Genomic DNA, 27895 nt, shown 5'->3' with positions numbered 1-27895 from the left:
TTGGAAAGGCAGGCCCACGTGTTTAACATCCACCAACCCATATCAAATTCTCTCAGGATAAGCAAGTTAAAAGCTACACAAGTGTGAAAGCTTAGTGAGAATGTTATTAATTTACATAATGAAAAGCATGATATACCAATAGCAAATTTTTAGCTGAAATAATATTCATTATTTTCATATTTTCTGAGACGTTCTTTAAATAAGTTTAAATTTTAAGAGCAGAATTTAATTTCAAAATGAGAAATAAGTAATCACTTTAAGAGTTTGTAGACTGTAAGAATCAGATGAAATGATACTTCTACAATTGTAATTACAAAGATGTATGTGGACATGTATATTCTAATTCACTTATAAGTAAAAAATATACCACAACAAGAGACAACAAGAAACACTATTACTAAGAAGCACCACTACTTATTACAGCTTTTCTAAGTTAGGCAAATAGTGTTCTGGCAAAATTTATGTATTTAAATAACTCATTTTATACTTTAATTTTTTTTTTTCTTTCTCTTAGGAACCCACTGTTATTTCAGCAATGAAGATTTCCACAAAACAGGTACTGTATCCACAAACTTTAAATCACTTTTAAATATTTATTGGTCTCTGTCTTTTAGACAGTAACTTGGCAGTCAGTGGAGATGCACATTAGTTACAGTAGCAGCACCCCTTCCCTTTACATAAACAGCAATATTTCCTCAGAAGAATGTAACACATAAATCCAATAGGAAAAACCTAGCTTGTGTTGCCTATTGGTAAGGTGTAAACTAAACAAACTAACCTTCTGTCTGGAGGCTCTCAAGAAAAAATGGCACATTACTGAGTTTTCTTATTACTGAAAATCTTCTAAAAGAGTGGCTAAGCTTTGTACCTTGCTTCAAAGGGGCTAGTGTTTACTGTCTGCATTATTAGTCGCAAATTCTACGAACTCCAATGCTATAAATAAAGATTCAGGTCATGTGACAGGTCCCTGGCTCTGGATAGGCATGGAAGAAGTATTGGAAGAAAGTATCACCAGAAAAATAATCACCAGAGCCACTAGAAAAGAGGTTGAGGAATACGAATAAGCACAGGATAAGCAGTAGGATGCATAGCGTGCGAATAGAATGGCTTCCCTGTAAGGAGACACTAAGTAAATGAAGACTTTTCAGTCTGTAAAATGGTGCAGTCTACAAACAGGCAGAGACATGATGCAAAGGACTATATAATACAGTACGGCAAAATAATGAGATGCCTAGCTTCTGTTCTCCCCAGAAGCTAATTAGCTATATAAAATAAGCAAAAGAAGATACATATCAACAGAACATACTCTGCGGAACGGATCATAGCATACAGTTTTGCAGATACTTCAGTGGCTGAAAAAAAGGATTAGAATCATGGATGAGAGAGTGTACCAGGCAGCACTGAGGATAACCATGCTGCTTCTACTTCAGGAAGCCCTTGAGATATTGTTTGTTGTAGACTAGGACACTCTAGTCTACTTAAGCTAGATGTATATCACTTCCATTCAAAACAAACAAGTAAACAAATGAAGAAAAATTCTGTATTAATCTACTACAACAATTTGTTCACACTCACTAATTTTACATTAATGTCATTGTCAGTATTAAAGAGATTTGGTAATACATGCTCAATTGGATGCTTTAATAGTTGTATGTATTCTAAATAAGATTTAATTAACTCATTTACCTGTCTTTCTACATTACTGAACAGAGCCCAGTATTCTGTTTGAAATGCTGCCTATTTGACTCAGAATATACTGTATATAGGAAAGTTGTCTGAATACATTCATGTATTTGACAGAAAACGTTTTGTTTGGGGCCATTTTTCTAACATCATTTATCAACTAGAGCAACAAAAATGGCTGGACAAAAAAAAAAAAAAAAAAAAAAAAAATACTATTGAATACTGAAATATCTGAAAACAAACCTGTCAGGTTGTATATACACATACATATGTTCACTCCATACCGAAATGGTCTGCTTTGGATTATTTGTATAAGTACATTCCCTTCAAGCAGCCAATCATGTCTGATAATAGGACTTGCATTTTAGTGCAGTCGCTTCTTCAAAGCATCCTTAGTTATTCAGGAGAGATTATGATTTTTCCCAAGTCTTTTGAAAACAAATGTACACTACTAAAATTGTCTAAATCTGAAAAAGAGTGTAAAACACAGTTTAAACAGGCAAAGTTAAGCTCATGGAAAGTCAACCAGCCACAGGCTAAAAATGACAGCATGAAAAGCTTTTGGCACTGTCTCTATGTATCAAATAAGTATTTGGCAACATTTTCATTTTATATTTTTGATTTCAAAATACTGTAGTTTTATTATTCAAACACTTTACTCATTTTGTTTCAATTAGCAGGGTGTTTTCCTTATAAATGGCACAATAATTCTGTGCAGTGCAGAAAGCAGGAGTATAAGATGTAAAAAGTGGAACTAGCATGTCCTACTGAATACTTTCAAAAATATCACTTTATTTTCTTCACTAACAAATCATGAAGTTTCTTCTTATTTTTGAATATGTTACTACACTAGATGTTCAAAGCTACCTCTTTTGCTGTCATGTCAAAATTATATATTACAAGAGACCTTCTTCCTAATAACTAAATCCTTCAAGTTCTTCAGGAGAATTTATTTGAAGATTTAAATGATATAAAGCTCTAAGGCTTCCATGCCTCTGTAAGTAAGAATAAATTCTGATTCTTGAGAAAGAGTGACTTTCAGCAATTCAGTTGATATAGGCCTTCTCAGGTCTGCTGTCTTTAACTAACTAGAATTATATTTACATTTTTTCACTGAAGCTACATATTCCTTCTGAGTACATACTTCATGTAGCATTATCACTTGAATGACTTATGCAGTTACTAGTAGACACAGACTTTGAGAAGACAACATCTTCTAAAACTCTACAGCCTCTTCAATTACAGTTCTGTGAGTGCCAGGCCTCCAGCAAGACCCTGGTTGTACTTGGCCCTGAGTCTGCCCAGGAGGACTCCGTAGTTTTTCGTTACGTTAAAAAAAAAAACAACGTGGCTGTAAGGAGCATATGAAAAGGGCCAGTTGATAATGTTTCTGTCACTTAAACAAGTTCCTGAACTCCTCTGCATCAAATAGTTATATTTCAAGACATAAAACAAAATTCAGTGGGATTTGAGTGTCCTGTTCTCTAAAGTTTTTGTTTCTCTGTTTTTGTTTTTTCAAATTCTGCTTAAGTTCTTCATTTTAAACATTCACATTTTTCATCTCTTACTAATTTTTGATTTGTTAACTGCAGACGGAGAATTCTCAGCTCCATCTTCCTTCTAACACTAGGGAAGAATACAGTGGGCAGCACAGTGGGGTGGAGAGATCACTGGATTGCTTAAAATATTAATCTCAAGTTTTCTGGAGCTCTGATATTTCTTCAAGGATTTTCAGAGGGCTATTTTCTTTTTAGCCTTTCTGTTTTTTGGCTTTGTTTTTTGTTTTTTGTTTTTTTGTTCCTCTAGTTAGATCTGATAATCCACTGATTTATTAAATTAAAAACCTCTTGCTAGAGACTCCTTGCCCAAAAGGCAGTTTGTCTATATATGGCAAAGTAAGGTCAGACCACTGATACAAATCATTCTATTGCAACTTTCCAAATTTTATACTGCCTGAATTTATATATTACTATGTCCAGAATAATGATCACCAGCTGGAATCTAAAACTGACAAGAAGAGCAAACAGGGCAGAAGCCTGCAGGCTGTGCAGCACCTATGTAGGCTATAGTCAGTGACTGAACTTCATGAACTTACATACAAGAAATAAATTCTTTAAGTAACTCTATTTTGGCTTCTCTCTCTCTCTCTCTTTTTTTTCCTTATGCGTTTTTCGTCCTCAAATGTTCTAAAGACATTTATTAGAAATCGGGGAGGTATTTTGGCAAAATGAAATTAGTTACAGAGATATGTAGGAAACTATTACACCACACTTCTTTATTTTCCCAAATACATTCTCCAGGTTCATTAGTTCATTTTTATATTGGCTGCAACACATGTTGCTACACACACACATGCACATGTATATATTAATGCCCAATTACATAGGACTCAGATCAATACCATCTGGACATTTAAGATGCTTAAGTGAAGCTTTAATTTGACCTATGCTGCCTCTATAATCAGTAAAGAGAAAAAGCATCCCTTGAGAAATATTTAGGTCACCTGAGATTTGAATTGCTGCTCTTTTTACTACAGAATGTACCCCTAAGCTGGGAACTTCATTAAGTAGCTTAAGTTAGGCAGAATCAGCCCATCATGTCCATTGCCTGTCACCTACTTGTCAACGATACAACTCTAGCTGGGGACTGTTATGTACACTGAAGGCTTTGTGAGGAGCTCTGTGTGGTCAGAGATTGTTGCCCAGAAGAATGTGGTTTTACAGCCCAGCTAAGGCACTGTAATAGATGGAAGCAACTGCTTAGATAGCTTAGTTTTCTATTTACCAGAGCATTTGTTTTCTTTTGGGTACTTTACTTGTCATATTTTCCTTTAGAAATTATTGAAGTTTATGTGAAGTCATGGGATGTTTGTGTTATAACTAATATGCCTGTAAAAACTGCCAAGCTGCTGTCTTTCAAAGAAACTAAAACACCTTTTTGGAGTACTTCCGTGTTTTCTTTCTCCTGTTATCCAGTGCACATCCTTTTCAGCAGATAGTTAGCTTCAGCCACCTTCCATTTCAGGATTCTGTAGAAGTGATACCTCTGGGGCATCACAGTGAAAAAGATAAAGAATTTTGATAAAATTTCTTGAAAGCCTATTTTTCACACCAACCTCATGTTTCTAAGATCGAAAAATGAGTTCAAATATCCAGTTTCACAGTGTGACTGCTCAGAGTGAGACCTCTAAAAAAATAAGTCATTTAATTTTTATAACTCTATTTATTTTATTTTTCCCTAGTTTACTATCTCAGAGTGAATTCTATTTGCTTACTACACTCATACTTGTTTTCTTTGCAAATTAGCCCTAAGCTGAAATATCTCTTCAGAATTTCACATAGGATCAGTAGTTCAAGTTTCCTCTTGTCTCTCTTGGGACCAACTTCCCTAACGGACCACCTGAATTTGAGATCAGAAAGGAAAATGACAAGTTATTCTATTATGATGCCATAAAAGCTGTACTTGATTTTGTTTGCATCTCTTTTTCTCTTCACGTTTCTTCTCCACTTTTGAACTCCATCTCCTGGTCAACACTGTTTCTTATCCAAAATAAAATATGCTTTCTTCCTTCATTAAATATATGTTTCAATTGGAGTCTGCAGAAAAGACTATGAAACTTCAGAATTGTCAGGCATGCAAGTATGACAACTATTGCAAGCTTAAATATCTCCATATCTATCTGAAATCATTTCCTTTAGACCCACTCAAACAAATCCAAGTCATATATAAGAAACTGAAGTTAAAGCTGTTTTCCTTTTTATTTAAAGTCACAATTGTATTCTCCACTGTTTTATGTCAATGATTGTAGCATTGTGCCAATGTGGAGATCTGAATACAAAGACAAAAATGAAAAGAACAATTTTTCTTTTCTCTTTTCTCAGAGAAACAACTGAGAACTTCATGCCAAAATGAAAGTTGTTCTTGTTTCATTTTCTACCCAGAAGACAATCTTATTCATTTAGTGTACATTAGGGTCATGATTCCATATTGCATTTCCAATGACCCTAACATTAATTTATAATACATAGTTTAGGCTTTCCTAGCAAAACAAAAACAAAAAAAGAAACAAAAAATTATTTTATTTTACTTTTTCACTTTTGTAACAGCAACAGCTCTACATTGGCTCAGCCACCGGAGTTTCACAGCTTCCTTTACACCGCTGTGATATCTATGGAAAAGCATGTGCTGAGTGTTGTCTTGCAAGAGACCCTTACTGCGCCTGGGATGGTTCGTCTTGCTCACGTTACTTTCCCACTGCTAAAAGGTAGGGACAGTTTCCGATGTCTACATGGTTTACTATTTGTTTTTACTGATGATCTAAATGTGACCAGAGGGCTTTGGAGATTTTTCATGGGATGGTTAGCTGGAGCCCATTCTTTTCCAAAGAAAACATAATTGCGGGAGCTACAGTCAATATGAAGCTTTGATGAATTTAAAGGGAACACTGCTACTTCTTGGAGTGGATTTAAAAGCTATTGGAAACAAAACAAAACAGAGAAGAATAGTTTGTGAAATGAATTCATAATTTTTTATTTGGTAATAAGCAGGAAGATGTAAAATTCCTTTTACTTTCATATGTACTGATGTGTCTAAATGCTCTCAGATCAGAACAACTGCTATTTTACGATCAATCTGCATTGGCATTGAAGGTTTTGCAATGCAGAGGTTAAGAGAAATTGCAGAAAATGCAATCAAAAATGCCTTTTAAATAAGAATTTACAAGTCTTATTGCTTGATCTGAAAATTTTAAATCATATTTTCTTTTCTTCCCTTTGTGTATAAAATTCTTTTTCTTAAAGCATACAAATTAGTTACTGAACTGCTGTTAGATATTGAAGAAGAAATTAGGAATAACTGAAGTGATAAATGTTTTCAAATAAGAATGGCCATTGCTGTAACATCAAGATTCTTGTGATAGATTGGCTAAAATGTATGTAAATGTGTTAAGATTGAAGCAAATATGCTAAGTAACTTATGAAGAAACAAGGAGCATAGGGATTTATATGCAAAAGGACTCTTTATCTTAAAATTAAGGTTTATAAATACTTGATTGGGAATTTCAGGACTCCAAATTCCACGTTTGGATCGGTTGTTTTAGGCAGTGGTGGTAGGGAGTGGGAAGTAGCATTTGTTTCAGGTTTTCAGATGGAAGGCTTAAAGTTTCACTTTAGTGAAACTGTAGTTCACTACAATGCATCCTAAACAACTACTGATGACAAAAGAAAAAGCTGCTTATGAGATGAATATCAGGTTTGTTTGTTTTTTTTTCTCAACAGGAAGGGTTAATCTGAGTTTTTCTGATATTCGTTAAAATTAAAAAGGAGAAACCAATCTTATGCCAAAAGCGGAACAGTCAAGTTTTCTCAGCTGCAGGGATTTCTAATTTCTAATTTGTTGTGGGAGGACAGCAGTAGTAGTAGAGAAGGGAGGAGAGAGACAAGAAGATTTTCAAGGGGAGTCTGAGAGATCAAATTGATTTGAAAGTTTGGAGGACAGAATTCAGTGTGGTTTAGTACTGCCTTTCAGTTGAGAGAGATGTTAGTAAGGAATCTCTTCTCTGTTACCTCCCAGCCAGTTCTATCCCTGAACCTCATGCTTCCTTCACATACCTTATCACCTGTCCTTCTTCCTAGCCTGTCTCAAAACTCACAAATCATATCATCCTGTTGTTCATCTTCTTACACTGAAAAAAAAGAAAATAGAGCTCTTCATCTTTCCTTATCCCTTTCTCCAATATTATCATTATCAGTCTGAGCTCATGTTTGCCATCAAAGGTAAGGGGACAGGGACCTCTTCATACTGGGATTAAGGGGCAGTGTCACTGCCTAAACCAGCTGTAGGAAAACCTTGTGGTAAAGAAGTTACAATTCCTGAAGTCACTGCAAAAGAAAAGTTTTTTCAGGCTGGGGTTCTGACACTGCCTTCAGAAGGAGCCACTGTCCCTTGCAACTTTCTGTGTTGGTAGGGGAGAGGATCTGCTGTTTACCAGGTACTTCTTAAACCCACTGCCTCAGTCCAGTTTAGAATGTATCTGTGACATTGCAGGAAACAGTTTAAGTATCAGCATTTTCCAAATAATGGACGTCTAATTTCAGGCTCCTGAAATATTGGGAAAACGGAGTCCTCAAGCATTTGCACAGATGCTTTGCTAACAGTGCTTCTTATTCTTTCCTTTATTTAAAAAAAGAAGCTTTTATGAGCCATGATTTTACTTTACTTTTATTTGTATATTTAAGAAGTCTAAATGGCAATTCACAGTTCCTGTGGTATGACCACTTAACTCTGCCTCATGCAGAGGTGTTCTGGTTCATATTTCATAAATCATGTTGATACAGTGGTGACATATGTGACATTTTCCTGAGATTCTAACTAAACATCACATCCAAATTCCATTGACAGTGATGTGAGTCTGTCCGCAGATATTTTTTTTTCCTACAAATAGTGTGCTATAACTGTGCTGCCTTTCCAATTTAAGGATGGAGTAAAAAAAAAAGATTGTACAGCTCCTTATGTCTTGGGGGTATTTTTATTCTTGAGTAATGACTAAGAAAAAGACAATATCTGAAATTAGCATCAGTGCATTTTTTGAATCATATGTCAATCAACAAAAGTTTCCTTTTTATTGAAGTGTCCTAAGATGCCTTGTTTCGCTAGAAACGTTCTTTGTAGTTTTTACCCAGAACGATATCAGGAATGAACATTCTGCATTTTTCTAAAACCGTTGCCACACTTCTTATAAATAATTTCAGCTTTAACATTTCAATAGTTTTCAGTAGAAGAAAAGAAATGATCTAAAATCTTTCAGCCAGGAGGAGTCAGCTGTGCAGTTGATGGTGCCGCTGTGAAAGCCCTCAGTACGAATTGATGCTGAGCTCCTAGAGCCTGGGGAGGGAATAGAAGAGAGATGGTCTCTGTGCTGCACAACAGTGGCTTTTTAAAAATGTGGGCTATTGTCACAAGGGAGTGACCAACAGTGCTTTTTACAAGGCTACTTGACTTTTGCATATCCGTTGCTAGATGCCATAATCTGAAATCACAGTATTGTTCAGCAGCTTAATCCTCTTTGTTCTCCTCTAATTTTGCAAGCCCTCAGGCTTTCTCTGATTCCCAGACTAAAAAGATTGCACTTGAAACACATCTTTGTTTTCCTTATTCTTCTTTCCTTTTCAAGAACTCTTTTCTGTGGCTCAGTTGAATTTTGTGTAACAGCTATTTAAATAAAAATAAGAGCAGACAAAGAGAGAGCAACTAATGCAAAATTAAATCGTATTTAAAAGCTTTTCCTGTGAATTACAAAATTTTAAGCACAGATGAGTTTATTTGCAGAAAGAGCAAATGGAAATCAAGTGGGAGAAACACTTAAACATCATTTTTAATTCTTCCCGTGAAAGTGTTTTATTCAGTTTATATTAAAGACAATGCCATTTGCAACACATACTGAAAAGGATGTATCAGCAGTGTTTTGGTGAGGTGTGTGGTGGCTGAGATGTTTTACTTAATTTAGTTTAAACTCTGTAGCAAATACTACAATTTGACATTCTAAATAATACCACAATATTTGAAGTATTCTGTGTTTGCAGAAAAGCTAACAGATTCTTCATGCTTTCAGAGCATGCTCGAGCTGTACTGTTTATGCTTTGACACCTTAGCAGTCCCTGTATCTGTGAGTCATCATGAATTTTTCTCTGATAAACACCACTAACAAAGTTAAAATAAACTTCCTAGACTCCATACAAAAGGCATGTATTTACCAGTTGCTGAATACTTTTAGTATAAAGACCAATGCTGCAAACTATGATAATGAATAGAATATAGTAGGAATATGATTTCTTTCATACTATTGTTTAGATGCATTTGTGAGTCATGTTACTGTACATACATTCCATTTGTTGGCAAAAGTGAATGCTGACTATTGGGAAGGTTGCTAACAGTTTTCAAATTCAATATTTGCAGACGTACTAGGCGACAAGACATCCGAAACGGGGATCCCCTCACTCACTGCTCAGATCTGCAGCATCATGGTGAGTTATGGGTATGGCTTACAAACTTAGCATGAGGAGAGTAGGAAGTGCACGAATGGTTTGTTGGTGAAATTGTCTTGAACTTTCAGTACAGATGAATATAGAGAGATACATTGTTATCTTATTTACTGCCATTGCAGTGGCCTGAAGCAGAAAATAAAGATTATTTTTGTTTTTCCTCAGTTAACCAATTCAATCATTTTATTTTCTCTGCTTCATGTGTTATAACATCACACTCTTGGGCTAGGTGTATTATGTCAGAAAAAAAGAAACACATTGCCTTTAGAACATCAAGAACTATGAGAATGTTACTTCATATCATTTGAATGTGATGAAAACCAAGCACAAATATTAACCACCTTTGCTAAATATGAAATGAACTTTATTGTAGGTGCCACACAAACAACCCTTATTATCAGGATGCTCATTGCAATAGGCCTGTTTTTTGTGCCTTCAGTATGAGTTTTCTTTGTTATCTTTTGCTGGTCATTTAATTTTCACATAATATATAGCCCATATCTTCCCTTCTTGAATATCTTTCTGATAAACTTTGCTTGGTTACCAAAATTGCCAAAATCTTCAAAAGTTGTTGACTAAGAAAATGAAAAATATCCATTTTGTCTTATGTGTAGAGAATACTTGGGCAACACTTCCCTCTGCTGGAAAAAAACGATAACTCATCTTTCTGTTATTTCTGTAGTAATAGCCAATCAATCCACTGACAGAATTCTGGGACAAGTAAAACAGAGGTGGCTGAATCTGGAGATATCTCAGAACCCTGATGTTCTTCAAGTCCTTTTAACAGCAACAATGATTAATAGCCTGTATTTGTACTTTTATGTCAGCTAGAGAGTCACGGAATCACAGAATGACGAGGGTTGGAAGGGACCTCAAGGATCATGAATCTCCAACCCCCCTGCCACAGGCAGGGCCGCCAACCTCCACATTTAATACTAGACCAGGCTGCCCAGGGCTCCCCATCCAATCTGGCATTGAACATCTCCAGGGACAGGGCATCCACAACCTCTCTGTGCAGCCTGTTCCAGCACCTCACCACTCTGTAAAGAACTTCCCCCTGACATCCAACCTAGATCTTCCCTCCCTCAATTTAAAACTATTTCCCCTTGTCCTGCCATTATCTAACATTTCAAAGAGTTGATTCCCCTGTTTGTAGGCTCCCTTTAGGTACTGAAAGGCTGCAGTGAGGTAGTATAATGCACTACCAATATGCTTCATTAATATTTTTCTTTATATTTTTCTTTATATTTTTCTTTATATTTCTTTAATCATTTGCAAAGTATAGCTAAACTTAATGTAGCTTTTCTTTTTACTTCATAAAACTCAGGCCAAGCTACTCACGGAGAAGAGCTTGGAATAGTGCATGAATGGACTGTGATCATTATGCAATTTTAAAACTCATGAATGCACAACTAATTTCATTTGGCTTTGTCAGTGCAGACCAGTAGAAAGCTCACAATTTTTCAGTTGTGTGAGTCTAGATATACGTTCACAGTGTGGGTGAGACAATATCGCTATTGATGGTGAGATGTCATTTTCAGTTCCCTGAAATGAAATTGCACCAGGCACTACATGTGGATTTTATTTGTGGGAGCAGCATGTCTTAGACATTGCCTTCACCTTTTTCCTGTCTCCATCATAAAAACTACTCACGATAAAGTAGACTATCAAAAGTCCGGAGTTTTTTTTTCTTTAATGTTCTCTTTCTCTTGCTAGCTGTGTGTTATATAACCTTAAGTCTGTTCCTTATTGTTAGGCATTAAAAAAAAAAAAAAAAAAAAAAAAAAAAAAGAATCTCAAAGCATTTCGCTTTTTTTTTTTTTTTTAACCTTCCCTTAGTAAACATATTTGTCCGATATCTTCTGTCCAAAGTAAAGAGAGTCATCTGGGAAATTCTTAATGACAAAAATCATGACAACTCAGGGTTAAGAAAATCTATTCTATGCTACAGCTGACCACAAGGAGATTTAATGCCACCTTGTTAAAACAGGCAAAGCAATTAAGTATGAGATATCACTTGAATATTGTACTTAGTAGTGAAATGAAGATGAACTGATAGAAAAAAACAGTAAAAAATAAACCTGAGGAATTACAGTTCCAAGTCCTAAACTTGAAGGATTTATTATCAAAATACTTAATACAATGAATGCTTTAGATTATTATAGAATTAAAATTTCTCTATACTATTTCTAAGTTTTATATCTATATATTTTTTTCCTATATTTATTTGGCATTTTCCTATGGAAATGTGCACCATGCATTTTGCAGAGAGCTACATGCCCCATAAACTCACTTTGCCAACTTATACTGCCTTTTTTTCTTGGCTATGACTAGTATTTTACTGGACAATGCATGCAGAATTGGATTTTCTATAGCCAAGAACCAACTCCAGCTTCTTTACACATTCTTCTGCAGTAACTGTCAGTCTTTTTCCTATGCAAACCTACAGAAATAAGAAAAAAGAACAATCTCTTAATGTTTATCTTACTTACAAATACATTGCAGTAATTTACCTAGGCTTCAGTCTGAAACAGTAATGCCTTTAATAGTGCTTAGTTTGCTCTGTCAATTGTCCTTTTGTGCAAATGCGTAGTAAATAGAATAGTACAGAATGAGTACACAGCAACAACAGAGGAAGCTGAGGATCCTTATCTGCACAGGTGTTTGTGCTTGAATTTAAAAGCTTGATTCCTTTGTTCTAGCCAAGGAACAAATTAATTTCAGTCATGCAGTAGTAATACTATCAATAATTTATGAAGTTTGTTATTGTTGTCATTGGTTATGTTGTTTTGTTTTTTTTTTTTTTTAACACTTTGTAAATGGAGAGGAATCTTAGATGAGTTATCCCAGAGGGAGCTCAAGGAATCACTTTCAATTTCTTTATACAGTCAGGTGCATTTATCTGCAAAGTAATCTTGGCAAACTTAGCCTTTCATACTTCTCTTGTTATGTCAGAAATTATGTATTTATCAGGGTAGTAAACTGATATTACTGTTGGGTTCATTCGGGGAGCTACAGCTCTCAAACAGGATTTTGGGTTGAACTTTATAACCAACTTCGTGACTTCTACAGTTCTAAAGTTTTCCAATTCTTCCTGCTGCTCTTTCAAACCTCCCAGACTTTCAATTTACTTCCTACTCTCTTTATCTTCTTCCTCACTCCCAAAGCTGTTCTCTGTGATTATGCCCTCTTTCTGTTTTACTTTCTTACACTCCACATGTTCAATGTTACATGAACTCTATAATCATTTCTGGACCTACCTTCTGCTCCTTTAAATCATAGAATTGGAATTTGAAGGATATCTTAAATCCTTCTTGCCTCATTGCATGACTGTTACTTATACTACATTTTCTAGAATTGCAAACAAATTTAAAGGGGCCTACTGCCAACTTCCATGGCTAGAATGCAGTGAACCTGATCCACAAAGAATTTTCGAGTGTTCAGAGCACTCACCTTCAAGCTAAGTTCCACAAAAGCTATGACTAGCTTCTTAGATACTAAAGATATTCTAGGTATCTATTTTTTTTCCTGAAGAAACACATTTATGTACTTAAAATTACACTATTGCTCATCTACACTAGGATCCTTGCCAAAGAAAGGACCCTAGGCTAAGTAAATTTCTATTGGCTGTCCAGTGTGCTTCAGCCCTGCGTGTGCTGTCTTGCGGATCCCAGTTTAGATAACAAGTTGCTGCTTGTTGTCTGTTTGAGGACTCTTTGTTTCCTTCTTACCCGTGTGAATTCTGTTCCTAAATCAGAGAACCTAACTTGAATCAAAAGAGGCACGACACCTAGATCATGCTCTCGAATCTATACCCATGAGTTCATACTTAATAATTTCCATTTGCAGTCTTTATCCTATGACTTCTGGTTACATCAGTTAATCTCTTAATATTTTTCCACTTCTTCTATTCTGCTGGCATGAATTTGCTCATGCTTCATCTCAGATCTTTCCACTGTACATTCAGCTATGGTCCCTTCCAGCTGTCTTGCCCTTTCCTTGCTGCTTTACTTTCTAATTCATTTTCCACTGCTTGCCATCTTCCTGGTTTGAGGCTGCTCGGACATTCTTAAAAGGCATGCGATTTCTGAGAAATGTCAGTAAAATATTGCTTCAGTTGCTTGTTTATTCTACCTCATTTACTTGCTGGAAAGGTCCAAATCCAACAAGGGAAATAAAGCTAACTCATCCCCTATTTGTTTAGTGTGTGTAGGCCATTTGTTGTTTCCTTACTGAGAACTGGATAAGCACCAGTTAGTTTTCTGTCCCCCATCCCTCCTCCTATCCTCTATCCATGCTGCAAGTCATAATGGAAAGACATGTAATTACTGTGTCAACATAAACCAGGAGCAAGATTTTATTTTTACCTTACAGCCCATGTTTGCTAAACATGACCAGTATGATAAAAGCACAATGAAAGCAAACACACCTTGACAGTGGACTTTTTTTGAGAGGATTTTAATTAGACATCATTTTCCTGTTAAATTGCATCAAAGGAAGTTGCTTGAAGATTTCCAGTACTGCAGATCAAAAATGAGAAATTCAAATAACGACAAAGAAAGACAGAGACAGAAACCCCTTAAGATCAACACAGTGTAAAATAGTTTACCGACTCCTTGCTCCCTATTTACTCTGTAGGATAATTACACTGTTGCCACTTAAGTTCATAACAGCTTTTTAAAGAGCTAGGTGGAGAGCTGAAATACGATGCCTTACAGTCTCTGCGGTATTGGAGAAGAATCAAATATCATATAAGTCCTATAGCTATGTGATATTTCCAGCAAGTTGATGAATATCTTGAAACATTGTTACAAAAGGAAGTAATTTGTTTAACTCTCTTTTTCCCTTCCCATCATGTCTGGTTTATTAACCTCATTACATTTCCATAAATTAGATCAGCATGAGAGGAAATGATTAATTGAAAATTGTTTCCTCAAAAACATTATTCCTGGTCATTAACAACTTCAGCAATCTGTAGTGCCTTATAATCTAAACACATTATAGTACTTTTAAATAGTCTAATGTTTTATTACTTTTCTCTAAAATATTATAATCATAGAGCCCAGGAGATATCATTATGGGCATTCTGCAACTACACCCTGAGTTTTCTCACTGCTTAGAACTGGCTATTAAAAAAATCTTACCGTGTCCTAGATATCTTCCTTGATGAATAATAACGAAGTTTGAACAAAATTTCATAATGAAGTTAACTTCATATATTGAGATGTTAGCAGCTGTTAGAGCTTAAAACACACGCGCGCACACACACACACACAAACCAACTACCAGAGACTGTTACACAGATAAAGATAACGATGGAGATTTTCCAACAGTGTGCTGATATGAGAAAGTTTGTCTTTTAAATTTTTTTTTTTTTTTTTTTTTTATACAATGAAAACCTTAAGGGAGCCCAATTTGTAAACAAATTTGTTTTATAATTAAGATTTCTTTTCTCTTCCTTGGTCATTCCAATTTATTTATTTGTTTATTTTTCCTTTACAGATAACCCAAGTGGTCAGACCCTGGAGGAAAAGATTATTTATGGAGTAGAGAATAGCAGCACTTTTCTTGAGTGTAGTCCAAAATCTCAACGTGCCATAGTCTACTGGCAATTCCAGAAGCAAAATGATGACCACAAAGTTGAGGTATAGCAGAAAAAATTAAGAGATGTAACTAGTCTTTTACATGAAAACATACTTGAATCTCAGCCGTTCCCAGAATAATTCCTATCTATATTTCAATTTAAGAAGTTTTTCTGGAATCTTTTAAAGTCTCCAAGGAGATTTACAGGCTCAGATTAGAAAACGTTCATACACTATCCCTGGTCACACTCCCTGAAAAACACAGTTTTTCATTCAAATATTTCAGATTTACTCACGTTTCCTTTCACAGATGGTCCACGCTAACATGCCACGTTGATTTTAAATATTGCAAAGACCTGAAAACCAATTCTGGAAGAAAAAACAAACAAACAAACACACCACTGTAACTACTAATTATTCTGTTTGACTTTGTGAAAGGTAGTTTAACAGGAGCATTCTCTGTGCATTACTTGCTCTAAAACTGAACTACAGGTAATACACAGTCAGAAAGAGGAATTGGGAATTGTAGCCAACTCAAGGGTATGAAAACTTGTACACCTTTTTCATCAAAAGCAATATTCATAGAGGCAAAAATACAGACTTTCTCTGCTTGCATTACACAAAGCTGATAATTTATTTTCCTCCTATTCTTGTCACCAGCATTCTTACATTATTACTCACCCAGGTTCCCAAGTCGTCTTAGTGTCAAGCTAGGTCACACATGTCTTAAGAGAGTAATCTACTCTGGTATGAAGAGAAATCAAGTTAGGAAACAAAAGCTTGTGTGTTAAATTACAGTTTTTGGAAATATACAGACTACACTCATTTTTAAAACATCTACTAACTACATAGTTAAATAAAAAGATTTATATACTTTTGCTTAATACTTTATTTGCATGAATAGAAAATCATCTAGAATTTATTTTTTGTGGAGACAGCAGCTAATAGGTTTCACGCCTTTTCTATTTACAACTCCACATGGATTCATAAAAAGAGGTTATATTCCTAGAAGTTAATTCATTCAGAAATATACAATATTTTGGAAAGCAGCTTGTTGAATATTCAACATTTGGGATTTAATCCTTACTGTTCCTTTGTAAATTCTCCACTTATCCAGAATCCCTTTCCATTAATAAGTGCTTCTATTGTGAGGAACAATAAAATGAGAGGTGACCTTTCCTACATATATATATATATATATGTGCTCAAGTAAAATATAATGATAAATGTGGCCTATATAATTAAATCAAAGGAATCCATGTTGGATCTGCTGATTATGGGTTAGCATTTTCTCTGATCTAACTAACAACTCCATCTAACAGAAATGCTATTGAAATTTTTTGAATAGCAACTGGGACAAATGAGTGAATTCTTCATACTCTATGCTTTTTTTTTCTCCAACACATGAATAGTTTGTTCAGGGTATTGGATCCTTCTACAACTACAGACTAAAATGGTTTTGATTCTTGTGCTTTTGGGTCTTTTTTAGCCAAATTTTAAAAGCTGAAAGGAACAACACTTAGAAACTAGTATGATTAGAGGATAACTTTGGAGATATGAAGTATAACTGTTGAAATTGACGTATTTTTCTGATACAGATAAAAGTGGATGATCGAATGATCCGGACAGAACAGGGCCTATTGCTACGAAGTCTTCAGCGGAGAGACTCTGGTATTTATTTTTGTCATGCTGTGGAGCACGGCTTCATGCAAACTTTGCTCAAAGTGACCCTGGAAGTAATTGATACTGACCATTTAGAAGAGCTGCTCCATAAGGAAGAAGATGGTGATGCCTCCAAGACGAAGGATGCTACCAATAGCATGACTCCCAGTCAAAAGATCTGGTATAGAGACTTCATGCAGTTAATCAATCACCCTAATCTCAACACAATGGATGAATTCTGTGAGCAGGTTTGGAAAAGAGACCGCAAGCAGCGCCGGCAAAGGCCTGCCAATGCGCAGGTGAACACAAATAAGTGGAAGCACCTACAAGAAAATAAAAAAGGTAGGAACAGGAGGACCCATGAATTTGAGAGGGCACCACGGAGTGTCTGAGCTACATTACCTCTAGGAACCTCATCTGAGTAGAAACTTGTATAGACAGATAACTGGAAAAAAATGCAATATACATGAACTTTTTCATGGCATTAAGTGGATGTTTACAAGAGTTGAAAGCTCAAACAATTTCCACCGGGTTTAAATAAAATATATTTCTAACTTTCCTAGTAAGTCCTTCGTCTCCGCTCTGATTCTAAGACCAGATGGACCAGAGTTTCAAGGATGAACTCTCAGCCGGACATAGCTTACTGCTCAAAAAGTTCTACAAGAGTTCAGCAGGCAGGTTTTGCTTTCTCTGTGGCCTGAGATATAAATGAAATGTTGTATTTCATGCTGTCATCTTAAAGAAAAACAAAACCCACTTTTCATCATCAGCACCATCATTCCTAGACTATGTATAAAACTGCATGAACTCATCAAGCTGATGAATGTCTAAACACATGATTGGACACAAGGATTTGTTCTTGTTTTGTCTACCAGTTCTCCTGTTTATGAGTACTAAAAGAGGAAAAACAATGCTGAATGAGATTGTGGAAATCTGAACAACATAAGCCATTCATCATCTGGAAGAACAAAAACTGTGGAGTACACTGGCCTACTACTGATGACTTCTTTCAGCTTTGATCTAAAGATGTATTTTATTAAAACTATAATTTAATTATACCATGAAAAATATGCAGCAAACATTAGCTCTTTTCTAAAATAGATTAGCTTCTTTGTCTTAGAAATATTGTACTTCCTAATTATTACTATAGAGGAAAAAAAACAAAAAAAGACAACTTCCAATTATGAGCTACTTTACTCTTTTGTTTGGAAAACTTTCCAGGGGAACTGGTCACAATGCAGTTAATCTCCTCCCTCCTATTCTAGTAATCTTTATGACATGTAACTTCAAAGCAATTTAGGAACTAAGCTATTTTAACATAAAAGTCACTGTGTAGCATGGAAGTCTTCTACATTCTTTTCTACAAGTATGGTATTTGAATTGACTCAATTTGTGTAATACCTTGCTGTAGACTGAACCAATGAAGAGGAGAGCATTGATTTTCAGTTGTATATTTTTTTAATTAAATAAAAAAAGAAAAGGTAAATAGCATTAAAATACCCTTTACTAATTACATACTTGCTTTCTTGATTAGTAAATATTTGTGAATGCTAATATTTAAATGATGTGGCTAATAGACTGTCATATATCCTTGAACAAACTTTACATTCAGTTTGAAGTGTATGGTTCCCAATTCAGTGATAGAAAAATGTGTCCACACTACTGATTCCCACTGTTTTATTATTTCTGTGGGCCAGATCACCCAAAGCAAAGAACTAGACCAAATGCATCCAAATGGTCTAGGCCATAACCTCAAAGCCAGCTCTCTGTTTTAAAATTTAAGGGACTGTTTTATCTGGGAGTGATGTCTGCCACAGCAGTAAATTGGTGCAGTTCAGCTTAAAACTATTTTATAGTAATGGATAATTTGGTCCTGCACTTCTGTCTTATTCTGTGTACAGAAGAGAAACAGGGTAAAACAGACAATGCACTTGCACCATAAGTGTAAGTTTAGGGATACAAGTAGTGGATTTATTCACCTCAGCACAGATGTGCCTTTGGTCTCCAGTTCTATGTTGTCCAGTTCTTGTGAGGTCATCTTCCTCCAGCCTCCCATATTTTATATTGATAGAGTCAGTAAATTGTATGATTTCAAGTAATGTCATTGTGGGAAAGTTACTAGAACAAAGTCCTTAGTTTGCTAAAGTAGCTTTTATATAAAGCGTATGTATTGATGACTGATCTGTTTTGCTGTTATTCACTCCAGATTATTTAATTTATCAATCACAACACTACTGGCCTTATCATAAACAGTATAACACAACTGCTGTGAAAGCAGCTCTCACAATATGTCCCAGTCCCTTTGCCTCTCACTAATTAAAGTATCCTTCTGATTAGTGAAAACTTAGCTTCTTGCTTTCATAACAATCTGGTTTTAAGGAAAGACCTAATCACTTCAGTCTCCTTTCAATCTTTTGCAGGTGATGAATTTGAAAGTTTTTTAGCATTTAATTCTTTAGGAAAAAAAAAAAAATCATTGAATTCAGCAAGACGAGACTGTGAGGCCATGGAAAGTGTTTGGGAATTTAGTTTTGAAGCAACTTTAAATCTCTCCTACATTTACTTTGACTCCAATATAATTTATTTTCACTCCTGTGAACAATAGCATGGTGTCAAATTCCCTTGTTTTTGTGATGTGCTGAATAGGGGTAGCTTAAAACATAGGTTCAACTACATTCTTTCCTGTATAGAAGTATTAATTTTCAGCTCAGCCTACGTTTAATTTGTGAGCATTGTTGTCAACTAAAATATTTATTTGTAATCACTCTTTAGCCTTTTGTGTAGGGCTATTGTCTACCATTGAGCCTTTAGAATACTCCTCGTTACAAAAGGAAACAGTATTAAAATTAGCTTCAAGAGAATTCAGTGGAAAAATGAAGGTTGATTTCAACAGAGCATAAAGACTTAATCCTTAATGATATTGTGATCTAACTGTTTTTCTGTACTGTACTCATTTTTATAGCAACTTACTATCAAAAGATATCAAATCCTTACCAACCTCTCCCACCACTCCTTAAGAAAAAAAAAAAGCAGATTAAGTTAAGCCTGGATTCTTAGATATGTTTTTCTGTATAGAAAAAGCAACAAAAACAACAAGAAAAACAAGAAAAACACCATGTCATTAATGGAAACAAAATTGCAAAAGTTCTGATGCTTTTACCATGACCTGGCAATTTAATTGGATAATAGATATCATCAGATGTCTTACTAACCTCAGTCCACTACTCATTGATGTGAGTAGTTATTTATGTCTTTGTATTCACTCATATACATAAGAAGGCAGATAATTAAGCCAGCAATGGAAATCGTTGATTTCCCTGTTCATATTATGATCAAATTAAAACATCATTTTTATGTTAAATGATGTGAAATGAACTTTTTTCCAAAGATCATAGGCCTTAATAAATTCATGGATAGAAATATAACCTGCAGCTTCATTAAAGCTCATACCCCCATTTCTGTCATAATTTTTTAATGCATCATAAGGACTGAAAATAAAGGTAAAATCAGTGTTTCTGTAAATCACCAGTAAAACCCTTTAAACATTACAGAGTTAAAAAAGTAAGAAATTGTGTTTATGTGGGAGAGAAATAAAGCATTTCATTCATAACCATAAAACTTGAGGGTTTTTTTCCAAGATATATCTTGGAAAGGAACATCAAATCTGATTTGTCTACACTTTGCACTTGCATGATCACTGAAGACAGGAATTTGTTCAATGACTCCTAAAAACTGTATGATTAAATTTAATTATAACATCAAACTGAGAAAGTGTGCGTCTTTGCAGAACAGAACTAAATCTTCATGCCACTAAAATCACAGTGTAAAAATTAAATTAAATGCATGTGAATGCGCATTTACTGGTCCTTTTTATGTATTATTTAGTGAATATCAATGGTATGTGTTTAATAGTTCGGTTTTTGCTACCTACACATTAGCCAAAAGAGGTGTAAATATTTTTGACTAGATAAGGAGGTACAGTGTAAAGTACTGTTATCTAGAGGTACTCCATTTCAGTGTGTTCAGCATAATACTAAAATGCAAGATTTTGCCACACAGCTGATAAGGTGGTTTATTTGCTATATCAGTGCCAAAATGATGTGCTTATTCTTTAAGCACATTCCTCACTGCATAGTAAATAATTCTGCTTCAGTATCTATCACTTCAATTCAGATGGGAACTAGAAAACTGGAGAGAAAAAAAATGTAATTAAACTGCTGTTGTAAATTATTTCTTTTAGCATGTATTCAGTTGTTAAATAAACATTTCTTCCAAATATTTGAAGTTCGCTGTCTTGACTGTTTACACAGAAATGTGCCCTGTAACCTTCATGAGCACATGGAGTGCACTGTTGCCAATATAATGCTATCAATGTATATAAGTTCTGTTTAGTAGGCCAGAAAGGCCACTATTTTTATTAATGGTGTTTATTGTTTATTTTTGAGGAATACAAAGTAGTAATGTTTAAAATGAAAACTTCAAAGTTATTTTCAGCTTAGCTTTTGACACAATCTCATGGACTTGTGCAGTTAAAGTTGCCTATGTCCACACCACTTTATTCTGCCCATGAACAAAACTACCTGCCTGGCTGTGCCACTCTAATGAATTAGAATGGCTATGCTACTTCCATTTGGAAGCTAGCTTTCATAGATACCAAGTAGAATAAATCAATTTCTGTCTGTCATCTGCATACCCTTGTATTAGGCAAATTTAGAAGCTGTTTAAAAAGACTTGTTTATTGCAGAGGAGTTGGACTTTAAAAGTCCCTTCCAACTCTTGATTCTATGGTTCTCTGATTCTGTGAACATACCAAATCAGTGGTTTGAGGCAGCAAGTTTTAGCATGCGATATAGAGACTGATGTCAAGCTGAAAGCTAAAATGAAAGAATCTTCAACAAAATATGAGGAAAGTCATACTCCACACTACACTATGCTGCTACAGGACTTACAGTCTGTGAACTGGAGCCTGGCATTTTCAAGTAAATAGGCTCATCCTTGACCATCTGCAGTTATTTCTCTTCCAAATGCAGATATCTCCTTTCTGAAATAACGAATCAGTACTAACAGTACTTCTCTGATATAGTTTTGTTGACCCTATTTAGCTGACATAGAAAAGCAGAAAAAAAGTACAAAAATATACACCTAAACTATTCCTAATAATTAATGTGCATGAAATCATGACCTTACTTCTTTGAGCAAAGAAGACCTCATGAGAAATAAAAGTTGTACCTTCACACAGTGTGCAAGCTTGCCATGTCTACTAATACACTAACGTACCACTGAGCTGCACCTGAGGCACACTGAACTGGTTTTGAAGCATGAGTCTTGCTTTGGTTAAAGATCCAATGCTTTTTTAGGCCACTGCATCTTACAGAATTGTGTAGATTAAATCTGATTGTCTGTCCTGTAAGCAGAACTCATCGTTATGTTCCTCAGACTGAGGTGTTCCTGGAGCCTGCAATACTTTTATGCTTCATGCAGATATATTATACTCACTGCAGCGAGAGTTTCAAAACCATCTTTTTTCATGAGTGTGTTAGAATGAATTATGAGTGTTTATCCAGAGGTAAATAAAGATGCATGTCTCTACATGGTGACACGACAAAGTAGTCATGGTAATTCTGCTAGATATTCCAGAACATCTCACAAATATAAGTATGCATTTTAATTTCTTGTCTATTTCTGTAGCTAAAGGCAGGAGAGGAAAAGAGAAGACAAAAGAACTGCAGACATTTCAGCTATGCTTTGCAATGACCAATCCCTTAGGCCCTTCAGTCTCACATGTCAACTTTTTTTGGTTTGCAGAACTATACAGAAAAAATCATTTCTGTAAACTCTGCTTTCACTGAATAACACCACATTGAATAGCTAAATAAACCAGAACAAACAGACAGACTGTGAAAGTTCCTCTGAAGAAGGCTTAACTTTCCTCTTCTGTTTGTTATTTTATCATTACAGTAAGGCCACTGGTCCTCATTTTATTAGGTTTTTATCAACACTTCTATTATAAAGCCTGATTTTGGGGAATTTATAATGTTGTCTAAGTTAATTCACTACCGACTAAAGGTATTAAATACTAGCTTTTAATTCAGAAATGATTTTACAGAAGAAAATTGTTAAAATGTGATTAGTTCAATTTTGAAAACAAAAAAATTTATAATTTTAGTTATGTCTGATGATGGTTGTTTCTGACTGTGCGGAAATGGGGAGCTGAGTAAAGCACAGTGAGCATAACAAAAAGCTTCTCATCTGGGCTTTGAGTTTGTTTATAATGTATCTGCATGCTGATCAGAAATCCTAAATCAGACAACCACTTAAGCATATTTTTCCATGCTCACTCATGACTTAAGAATACAATGCTGCTCATACCATGATATCTGTAGGAGTAGTTTCACATGCAAGTCACTTCATATCAGTCAATACAATTTGATTTTTAATTTCTAATCTATGTAAACTCAACTCTTACTCCTGTCTAACAACTGTTTGGCTTCCACTATAGAAGAAAAAGATATCTTCTGTTTTTCATACTAGATAGTTAGGGAGAAATAATTTTTTGTTCTGATATAATTGAAATTTAAAGGATGGAACTGATTTAGGTCTGTTAGAACACTGGAGAATTCTCACTGCATTTTCTATTATTAATGCAACTATACGCAAACACCGCCCTTATAAACATTCCAGTGCTTCTAGAAATTGATTAGTTGAATTTTTTGTCTTTAATGCTAACCAGCACACTTTGCTAAATCCTCACCCAAATAAAGCTGTGTTCCACTGCCTTTTTATGGACTGAAATCTATCAAATGTTTAGGGTACTGAAAGGTATCTCTCAATTCCTGTGCTATTTGTTAGGTTCAAAGTGTTACGTATGAAAGCTAAACAGTTAAATGCCAGTGTAAAGCAGTAAAATATAACAAAACTTCAAATTATGATAAATATTTCACACATTATACATCTGTTACCTTGATTAGCTAGAGGATTTGAATGTAGAAGTATTAAATTATTTATAGTTAAATCCACTGTTGCATGTCAAAATAGCAGACAAATTGCAGTTAAAAAAATCCTATTTGGACAGGGTAGATTATGTGCATACTCAGCAAATAGTGGTCATTCATCATCTAAAAATTCTCCAATTTGATATTCATTGTGATTTGACAATAAGTTTGTAATTGTACACACTGTTACTTATTAGAAACCTGTTTCTGCAAATATTAAGAATTGGTGTTAACCCTGAATCCTTCTTTGTAGTTTCCGCATCTGTAAGAAATGAAAACTTGAAAAAAGGCTCTACAGATACTTGCAGCTATGGCACTAAATTTTAAGCCAACTGTTTTGAGTCTGGGTTTTCTTTTTTTTTGGCATCTTTCCTGAAATTATGATTTATAAAAATAAATGAATATAGAAAATGCAATACTGGCCTACAAAATTGATATGTGTCACTTAGTACTATATTTCAGAAGATAGGAAGAACCAACTGCCTCAGAGGACGGTGTAGACATTTCTTCAACCAATAGTAATGAGATAACCTGCTCCCAGAAGAACTTTGTTCCTTGTATTCATTACTTAAAAGATACCTTACGCATTCAGTTTTCAGAAACAATTTCTCTCTCTTCTCCTCAGGAACAAGAACAGCCATGTTTTTTGGAAGAATTTGGGACTGCTTGTTCAGTTATAGTCAAACATAATCATGATAGTGTTTTGGTGGGCTGAAATATATTTGCAATACTAGAAATACTAGCTTGCAGCTCATTACCAAGGTTGTAAACAAGATTCCTTGTGATTCACTGGATAATTTCATACATAAAATGGAAAATTTCTGTCCTGAAGCGTCTTTATTTATCTGTTTCATCTTGTGCTCATAGTTTCTTTCTAACACAAATGTAAAAGAGATCCTACTGAATATTGCCAAAAGAAAATAGCAAGTACTAGGGAAAGAACAGAACTGAAAGGGAGTATGTAAGGAAAGAATTAGTCACGGATTGGAGGTGCTGCACATTGAAAGCAAACAGGCAGCTGAATTCAGTCCTCAGGAAAAGAATCTAGAACCCAGATTTCACAATGTATGTAGAAAATGCAGTGCAATGCTTTCGTTTTGAATCCATAAGCTTAAACCCAAAGGATAGGGGAGGGAACAGTATCTTGCCATTGTCAGTCTGGAATATCTAGGACTAGGAAATTCAATTAGAGTCTGTTCTAGTGTTTCTTTAAGGGTCAGAGCTGCAATAAATGTAAAAATAACCTGCAGATCTAATTCTACTTTGATCTGATACAGACCTTTCTTAAAGCAGAAAAGTATCTTCACATTTCAGAAGAAATAACAATTATTCCCACTCTTCACATACTGTACTTTAACCTTACCCAAATACTTTGTCATTGGGGTAGAAATTTTATGATCCATTTTTTGTTTGTTTTCAGTTACTATTTTTTTGCTCTTCCAGAGTTCCCATTTTCAAAGAGGCAAGTTTTCCCAAAATTTGATATTAAAGAATCTGTTTTTGCTATGTGCAGCTGACAAGGGGACAGAAAATTACTGCTGTCATGAGACTTCTTAATTTCTTATGAAACTCATTTTTCAGGCCCAAGTGTTTGATTATATTCTAGTAACCTCTAAGATAGAGGTATCTTAGATAAACTCTCAAAGAACAGGACTCATTATCCTTTAGGAGACTTAGTCTCTTAAATCTCTCAGGTACTTTAGAAAAATCAGTTGAAGAACATTAATTAATCATTAATTTTTTATAGCATAAGAACATGTCTTCACAAGTATGATGGGTGAGACCAGAAATCTAACTTGTCCTTCTGCAACACGGGACAAAATCAGTGTATACATACATCTATAACAAACAAAAAGCAAAGATAGTGATAATTTATCAAAATAATCATCTCCTACCTTGCAACAGTATGCAGCCCAGGAACTTCCTGGTCCAGAGGTGGATTCTGTGCAACTGAACTGGTGCAATCCTCAGTGGATTTCTCTTCCATGAACTTTTCCAACCTTTATGAAAATACTTACAATCTACAGTATATTTTTGGTACGTAGTTTTATATTTTTAACTTACTGTGTAAAGGACAGCACTTTATACTGCGTATTCTGAACTTGTTATATGCAAGATTAATTTAATTAATCTAATTTAATTAATTAATTTAATGTCACAGGATCCCCACCCACAAATTTATACTAGAGAAGTCTCTGAGTAATCAGTCTATAATCACTACCTGCATGTCCTTTAAATAATTACAGTAGAAGATCTATTCATTCATTTTTTTCTGCCACAGAAGTGTTTTCCAAAATATAATTGCTTTTTAAGTTTGCTAGTTATGTTTTGTGTGCTTTCTACCTAGGTTAAATAACAGTTTGATTCTTGTTGTAATAAGAAATATCACCTTTAGCAGTTCAACAAGAGCTCTGCTTCAGTGCGAAAAATTTAATTCCTGATTATGACAATCTAAGCTACAGTCTGCACTTTGAGACAGGTGAACAGTTCAGACTACTAAATCTTAGAATTATAAAATTAAGTGACCTTTAGTCACTTTCAATATAGTTTTAATCACCCCTGCAATGGGTAGGAATGTCTTCCTCAAGATCAGGCTGCCCAAAGCTCCATCCAACCCAAATATCCTTAATACCTCCAGGGATTGGGCATGTTAGAGTTAGGCTGTGGTTGGACTCAATGATCTTTAGGGCCTTTTCCAACCTAAGTGATTCTGTGCTTCTATGATCCACATCTTCTCTGAGCAACTTGTTACAGTGACTCACCATCCACTTTAAAGCTGCTACTCCTTGTCATATCACAACAGTTCCTAAGTGTCCCCATCTCTCCACAAGCCCCCTTTAAATAGGCTGCAAGGAGCCACCTTCTTCTCTAGACTAAATAATCCCACCTTTCTCACCCTTCTTTCAAACCAAGGTGCTCCATCCTCTCTGATCATAGTCATGGATCTCCTCTGGATCCAGGTCTATGCCTTTCTTACACTGTGGGACCCACGGAAGAATGCAGTACTCCAAGTAGGAGAAGTATGAATATAACTCCATGCATATATAACTCCAGTTAGATAGACAATAAAGATCATGGAATCATTAAATTTGGACTGGATGATCTTGTAGGTCTTTTTTCATCCTTGGTATTTCTGCTATTAAATATCTCAAGTTGGAAGGGACATAAGGTCACAGAGTTAACTATGTCAATCTATGCCCATAACAAGAGGGGCAGTAGGCTGCTAGCCCTCCTCCCCAGCCCCACAGAATGGGACGGAAAAGAGGATAGGGAGCTGGAAAGGAAAAAAAACAACAGCAGTGATTTATGGAGGAAAACTTATTTTACTAACTATGATATCAGAATGCAAGATAACACAATATAATACAATCTAATTGAAATTGAGACTAATAAATCAAAATAAAATAGGAGAGAGAGTTCCCAAGACTGAGTCAAACCTGAAAAGCTTGGTATGGTTATATAATCAATGGATATGAAGATGTTACAATGTCTAATCAATGGATATGAAGATGTTACAATGTCTAATCAATGGATATCAAGATGTTACAATGTCTAATCAATGGATATCAAGATGTTACAATGTCTAATCAATGGATATCAAGATGTTACAATGTCTAATCAATGGATATCAAGATGTTACAATGTCTAATCAATGGATATCAAGATGTTACAATGTCTAATCAATGGATATCAAGATGTTACAATGTCTAATCAATGGATATCAAGATGTTACAATCACAAAATAAATGAGAGAGTTAGGCAAAACAGATTATGATAACAAAAGAGAATAAATGGAAGGCTTACCCTTATGCTAGGCTCACCCACAAAACACCAGAAGAAGAGATCTCCAGATGAGATTCTCCCTTACTGGTAGCCAGCTCTTAAATAGGTCTAGGAGGGGTGGAGCCAAGCTTTTAATTGGAGCCTTCCGGTAGCA

General features: G+C 35.1%; 1 protein-coding gene across 1 annotated transcript in view; it reads left to right on the top strand.

Moving 5' to 3' along the window:
• SEMA3A (semaphorin 3A) overlaps window positions 1–17358 on the top strand; it is a gene marked incomplete at its 3' end in the record, with an annotated part of 166877 nt that extends 149519 nt beyond the window's left edge. The window contains exons 14-18 of the mRNA XM_079545666.1: window positions 515–556; window positions 5790–5947; window positions 9637–9704; window positions 15225–15367; window positions 16903–17358. Of these exons, the coding sequence (XP_079401792.1) occupies window positions 515–556; window positions 5790–5947; window positions 9637–9704; window positions 15225–15367; window positions 16903–17358 (867 nt within the window). The remainder of the gene's footprint in view (window positions 1–514; window positions 557–5789; window positions 5948–9636; window positions 9705–15224; window positions 15368–16902) is intronic.
• Window positions 17359–27895: the final 10537 nt, after the last annotated feature.

This window comes from Tetrao urogallus (assembly GCF_951394365.1).
Source record: "Tetrao urogallus genome assembly, chromosome: 1".
Lineage (NCBI taxonomy): Eukaryota > Metazoa > Chordata > Aves > Galliformes > Phasianidae > Tetrao > Tetrao urogallus.
The sequence above is the reverse complement of the archived record's forward strand: the minus strand, read 5'-3'. Positions and strand labels throughout refer to the sequence as shown.